Here is a 7,016-nt window from a genome sequence, read left to right as displayed (position 1 = left end):
TCTTTTTGAGTGATTATAGGTTGTTAATTCATTTATCAACATCACAATCACATATTACCCAATTCTCCATGTTGAAAGTACATTGTGTGCCCAGTGGGAATACCATAGGGTAGGGTCCACTTTTCTTACATTCATTATGATTATACAATATCTGATTATTATAAAAGGGAAAGAAAGGGACATGGTAGTAATACAGGAAAGAAAGGTCCAATAACATCCAACAGTAATGGTCTCACCGAACTGTCAGAGCAGATTCCGTCCCATCACTCATCTTAAAGCTTTCTAAACATTTGCTTACTCTTTTCCAGTAATACTTTTTTTTTCTTCTCATAAAATATTAAACATTGTATCTCTCTGTAATTACATAGGTATTAAAATGTCATTCATCTATTTTAGTGACAGAATTATACACACTTTATAATGAGCATCAATGTACAGGTACAATGTACAGGTACATTTCAAACAATATGTCATACAGTATAGCCTCCCTGTATGTAAGCATACAACAACTTCAAGAGGTCTGGACCTTTATGGCACAGATTTAGTGAGATTTCTCTGTAACCATAGGGTCGCTGGTTCAAGACCCCCATTTAGTGTTTCCCACCCAATCATTATACTAGTTTCACACTGGAACCAAAGCCCCACACACTGAAGGCAGGGTAGAGAGGCTCTATGAAGGTGGTCTGTACTTTGTGAAGGAGGTTCATGCTATCAGACACACTGTAAAACGCCAGAGTCCCCTTTATCTGGTCCACATACACTCCTACCCTTGAGGACCTGGGCTTGGCTATATCTGTGCTCTGGTTCTTGTGCACAAAGGAATATTTGTCCTCAGAGCAGTACAGGCTCCAGGACTTGTCGTTCCAACCCAGGCTACATTCGTTGCTGTTGCCCTTGCGGTTGATGCTCTGAAAGGTGACGGCGATGTCTATCTCCGTTCCTCTCCAGTCTACCTCCCAGTAGCAGCGACTCCCTGACAGACCCTCCTTACACAGCAGCTGGGATGGAAGAGAGTTGAGTTGAATTGAATTGAATGAGTTTAGTTAATTGGATATGAATCTGACCATCCACCCACCCACCATACAATGTAAAACACTATGAGTGCTTTGTAAAATATTATATGAAACTATGAGATAGCCCTATCCTTTCCTAGTCTAAGTCATGTGATGTCACACCTGAGCAAAAAAAGTTTCTTACCTGCTGCCAGTGGTCAAACCTGTCTGGATGGTCTGGGTAGTTCTTGGGTTCGCTCATCATCTTGGCTACAGTGTTGCCCTCAGATAGGTACAGGTTGGGGTGGGCACTGTTGACATCCAGGGTCGGCTGGACCAGGTCTGGAACAGAGGGATAAAAGCTTTAGAATAGAAAGATAGACCAAACCAATAAATACTGTGGCAATTTCAGGGGGGTGTCCCCAACCAGGACTTGAATGCAGGACCCTGAAACTGTCAATCCAACACTTAACATTTACAGCAGGGGGTTTGAACAAGATAGACCAAACAATGACCAAACAAGGCCTACATCAGAGGAACTACCAGTGTGATATGCTGTTTAATTATGCTGTTGTTTCCTTATAGTTGCCGAGGAGTAACAACTTATAAAGTGGAAGCTCCAGTTGCACTTCTCTCTTATTAAAAGAGAAGAAACTCTGTCCCGTGACACATGATTAGGTGTCAATATTGCGTAACTGTTTGTTTAATCATAAATGTTCCGTGTTTTTCCACCGCTGGGAGCGACACAGTTATGGATGGTTTTCACCTAACCTGTTCTGCAGGTAGACAGACTATCTCTGTCACTGTGGCACACTGGTTTCAATGCCAGTTTCATCCATCATGATAATGTGACCACAGGAAAGTCGTGTTACATTTACTTCCTTCCTTCAAATGAATATGAGTGTCTGCTGTTACAGGAGACAGGGCACAAATTGAAATAGACACACTGTTATTTAATAAAAAACGTGTTAAAATTACTCACATTTCTTGAAATCCTCTCTTGTCTTTGGTTCTGAATATTCTCTTGTCTTGGTTTCAAGTTCTTCTCGTGCCATTTGTTCTAGTGGTTGGATAATGTGGACCTCTTTGACTGTGGAGACAGACAGACAGACAGACAGACCGCAGTAATAAATATTTGATACAAACAAAAACAATTAAATAGCGAATAAATACACAACTGTGAAAACGGAATGAATCAAAACACAAATTTTCAAACATAGCATGACATACATTGTAAAGAATAACCAGAGCCAAGTCACCCAAAAATAAGAAATCACTGTGTAACTCACCTGCTGAGGCGATTTTGCTGATTTCCGTCTTGTTGATTTCCTCCACTTGCACCTTCAACGCAGCGATGGCTCTCTTGGCTCCATCGAAGGAGTAGTATGGCACGACAGTGACATTGTTTAGATCCTCATACCCAGAGGGACCAGACAGAGACTGCCAGCTCTAGAGGAACGATGGAGAAAAGGTTGGAAAAGAGGAGCATGATGATGACTTTGAGCAATTCAGTTAAATAGCCACATTGATGATACAACATAATTACGCTGATTAATTAAGCTGAAATTGAGTTTGAATTAAGTTGAAAGGACAGGTGAAACAACGTGGTTTCAATCCACTTTTGCCCAGTATACATTTAGTGCCTGGAGGGAAGTATGATACTCCAGCTTCATCACGTTCCTGTGCCAGTTCCAGTAGCCAAGTGAATACAAGACTATGAAGTCTGGCAGTGTGAGACTGTAACTGTACATTATACCAACCTGTAGGAAGTGTATGTGGTCGTCAGTGTGGGAGAGTTTCTCCAGGTCAGTGTGTTTCTTCCTCAGCAGAGTTATCTCTTCTTCCAGGCGGTCCAACAGTCCCTCAGCCTGGATCACTGTGGTCTTCTCCTGGGCTCGCACCAGCTCCCTCACCTCTATGTACCTTCTCTCTATGGAGCGCAGCAGCTCTGTGAAGATACGTTCGTTTTCATCCAACACCGCCTGTGCAGAGTGCTGTATGGGAGAAATAGAGGGAGAGATAATAGAGCGGGAGTAAATGAAAGAGGGGACATGTAAGCAAGAAAGAGGGAGGGAAAAGGGGAGGTTAAAGAGAGAGGGACATCCCCAGTTTGTTAGGAAGAGTCTCTTACGAGTTTTGGGGGGTTTATTGATGTGATTTAAAATAATAAGCTCTCCCACCCACTGCTTGCATGCAAAGTTTCAAAATGCATGCATAGTTTCATAATGTTTTAACCCACCTTGACTGACTCCACAGCCTGGCAAAGGTCTGTCCACTTCTTCACTCACTGATCAATCCTCTGCTGAGACTTCATTAGAGTGGACCCCAGCTGTTTCTGTAGGGGACAACGTTTACACAATGTTATAGGAGCATCAACATATGAACCAGGCCTATGATGGATGTCATAATGTCTTATGTAGTATCTGTTATAAAGGCTTTATGAATGCATAGGGTGTGTAAAAAAAGGCCAGCTGTCTGAGGCTTTTTTAAGGGGGACTAGAGTATAGTATTACTAAAACTAACGTACTTGTTTCTCAACCCTCTCGGTGCCAGCCGGCACAGTGTCGTGGCGCTTGTGTTCATCCATCATGCAGAGGACACAGACTGAGGTCTGGTCGGTGCGGCAGAACACCTCCAGCAGCTTGTCGTGCTGGGCACAGATCTTCTCCCTCATCTGGCCCGTGGCCTTCACCAGCTTGTGTTTCATCAAGGCTGGGTACTCATAGTGGGACTGGAGGTGGGTCTCACAGTAGGAGGCCAGGCACAGTAGGCAGGACTTCACAGCCTTAAGAAGAATAAGACACAACACAGGTTTTATATGACACTTTTACAGAACCTAAAGACACTTTACAATATAGAACAAAAAAATAAACAAAACAATGTCGAACAATGTTATGGGGGTAACAGGTCGTCTACAGTATAGCGTTTAAGAGTGTTGGGCCAGTAACCAAAAAGTCACTGGTTTGAATCCCCGAGCTGACTAGTTGAAAAATATGCCGTTGTGCCCTTGAGCAAGGCACTTAACCCTAATTGCTCCTGTAAGTCGCTCTGTGTAAGAGCATCTGCTAAATGACTAAAATGTAAAAAGATTTTATATACGTTTTTTCACCAAAATAAAATAAACCAAACCTTCTGTTTCCGAGTGGTGCAGAAGTCACAAAGGACATCACCTGGCTTGGAGGTTTTGGGCTGAGACTGGGAACTCAGGGTAGTGGAGCGCCGTTGGGCCTGCCCTCCCAAAGTGCTGTACTTGCTGGTAATGTCCAGGTCCAAGGTACTGGCACGGCGAGACATCTCTCCTGGGACAAGTAGTAGTCAGATCCTCAGGTAGAAGTGAGATCCCTAAAGGTGAGGTCCTCAGGTGAGATCCACAGGTAAATGAGCAGTACAGATTTAAAAGGGGGTGTCAGAAGGTTAAAGTGAGGTCTAAAGATTAAATCCACAGGTAAAAGTGTGACCCACAAGTAAAAAGTTAAAGTTGAGTTTCCACATTTAAATTAGGTAAGATCTACTGGTAAATTAGGTGAGATCAGCAGGTGAAGAATGTTCACATATGTAGGAGATGGGATGCGTAGGTAAAAGTGAAATCCACAGAGATAGATGTTGACAAGTGGTTGGTTTCAGTGAAACTGTGTGACTGGAATGTATGTGTTTGAGAGAGAGAGAGATTGTCAGTAATGAAGCCTGGTCACTGGGCTAAACCAGTCCTCCTGGTTGGATGTTTAAAGGCTGGAGAGGTGTGGCTCTTCACTGCACACAGGTGCTGCATTTCACAAAAAGACAGGTGAGCACAAAGGAATTTAATGCAGAGGGGAGTTTCAACAAGGAAGACACTAAAACAAGGTGTTATTTCACAAAGAATGATCAGTAAGTTGGCTAGCTAACTTTTATAAACACCTATAAATAACTTCCTTTTATGGTTTGTAAAGGAAGAAGCCAAAGTTCAATATACTGATAAAATCTGTCAATTATACCATGCCCAACTAAAATGTATAAATTACAGGAAACTGATCCAGTTTCGTGTTAAACTTCTATTCAGATGAGTGCTTCATTCATGCAACCACACTGTAACGAGTGTGCTGAGAGTCAGGAAGCAAGTTCAGGGAGTGAGTGATTTATTAAATAAATGCAACTAAATACAAAACAAGAAACACAAACAACGCACAGACATGACACTGGAACAGAAACAATGATGCCTGGGGAAGGAACCAAAGGGAGTGACATATATAGGGCAGGTAATCAAGGAGGTGATGGAATCCAGGTGAGTCTGAAGACGCGCGTAACGATGGTGATAGGTGTGCGCCATAGCAAGCAGTCTGGTGACCTAGAGGCCGGAGAGGGAGCACACGTGACACACACTTTGAGATCAAAACATCCCTTCATTCTGAAAGTGTTCATCTACAGGAAAGGGAGGACCAAACTCCTTGGTGTCCACATCACCAAGAAACTATCATGGTCCAAACACACCAAGACAGTCGTGAAGAGGGCACGACAAAACCTTTTCCCCCTCAGGAGACTGAAAAGATTTGGCATGGGTCCCCAGATGATTTTACACTGTTACACTGCTGCTACTCGCTGTTTATCTATACATAGTCACTTTACCCCTACCTACATGTACAAATGACCTCAACTAACCTGTACCCCGCACATTGACTTGGTACCGGTACGCCCTCTATTGTTATTTAATATTTTACTTTAGTTTATATAGTAAATATTTTCTTACCACTATTTCTTGAAATACATTGTTGGTTAAGGGCTTGTAAGTAATCATTTCACTGTAAGGTGTTGTATTCGGCACATGTGACAAATAACATTTGATTTGATTTGTCCACTGCTGTCTCCTAGGCAGCGTTTACACATGCAGCCCAATTCTGATATTTTGCCACTAATTGGTCTTTTGAGCAATCACATCAGATTGTTTGACATCAGATCTTTTTCAGAGCTGATCTAAATTGGTCAAAACACCAATTAGTGAACAAAAATAAAATAATTGGGCTGCCTGTCTAAACACAGCTCTAGTGTTTATAGCTGTATGTCTGTATTGCATAATTACACATGACTGTGTAACGAGGTAAACCAAAGACACTTATACAAGAACATCCTCTTTGGGTAAACCCCAGTCAATCTGGAAAATGTCAAGAACTTTGAAAGTTTCTTCAAGTGCAGTCGCATAAACCATCAAGAGCTATGATGAAAGCCCAAATAAATGCTTCAGAGTTCAAGAAACAGACACATCAGAAGAGACTGTGTGAATCAGGCCTTCATGGTCAAATTGCTGCAAAGAAACCACTACTAAAGGACACCAATAASAAGCAGAGACTTGCTTGGGCCAAGAAAATCGAGCAATGGACATTAGACCGGTGGAAATCTGTCCTTTGGTCTGATGAGTCCAAATTTTMGATTTTTGGTTCCAACCGCTATGTCTCTGTGAGACGCAGAGTAGGTGAACGGAAGATCTCCGCATGTGTGGTTCCCACAGTGAAGCATGGAGAAAGATGTGTGATGGTGCCTTGCTGGTGACACTGTTGGTGATTTATTTAGAATTCAAGGCACACTTAACCATCATGGCTACCACTGCATTCTGCACGCCATCCCATCTGGTTTGCGCTTAGTGGGACTATCATTTGTTTTTCAACAGCACAATGACCCAACACACCTCCATGCTGTGTAAGGGCTATTTGACCAAAAAGGAGAGTGATGGAGTGCTGCATCAGATGACCTGGACTCCACAATCACCCGACCTCAACCTCAAAAATTGACTTAAAAAATGTAGATGGTTTGGGATGAGTTGGACCGCAGAGTGAAGGAAAAACAGCCAACAAGTGCTCAGCATATGTGGGAACTCCTTCAAGACTGTGGTAAAATCATTCCAGGTGAAGCTGGTTGAGAGACTGCCAAGAATGTGCAAAGCTGTCATCAAGGAAAAGGGTGGCTGTGTAGTGGTGTACATAGAATACATCTTGGTGTACTCCACTACACGCAAGCAACATGTCTCTCATGTCAGGTCTGTTTTGGAGAGGCTGA

At 42.7% G+C, this 7,016-nt stretch overlaps 1 protein-coding gene across 1 annotated transcript; it reads right to left on the bottom strand.

Annotated features, from left to right (window-relative positions):
• On the bottom strand, positions 1-4,636 carry ftr14l (finTRIM family, member 14-like). The gene is given in 8 exon segments (XM_070448575.1): positions 1-998; positions 1,198-1,334; positions 1,975-2,082; positions 2,282-2,441; positions 2,753-2,986; positions 3,232-3,327; positions 3,520-3,777; positions 4,122-4,636. Coding segments are annotated over 8 exon segments (1,545 nt in total). The 5' UTR covers positions 4,287-4,636; the 3' UTR covers positions 1-611.
• Between the last annotated feature and the right edge of the window lie 2,380 nt (positions 4,637-7,016).

This window comes from Salvelinus sp. IW2-2015, linkage group LG18 (genome assembly GCF_002910315.2).
Source record: "Salvelinus sp. IW2-2015 linkage group LG18, ASM291031v2, whole genome shotgun sequence".
In the NCBI taxonomy this organism is placed as follows: Eukaryota; Metazoa; Chordata; class Actinopteri; order Salmoniformes; family Salmonidae; genus Salvelinus; species Salvelinus sp. IW2-2015.
The sequence above is the reverse complement of the archived record's forward strand: the minus strand, read 5'-3'. Positions and strand labels throughout refer to the sequence as shown.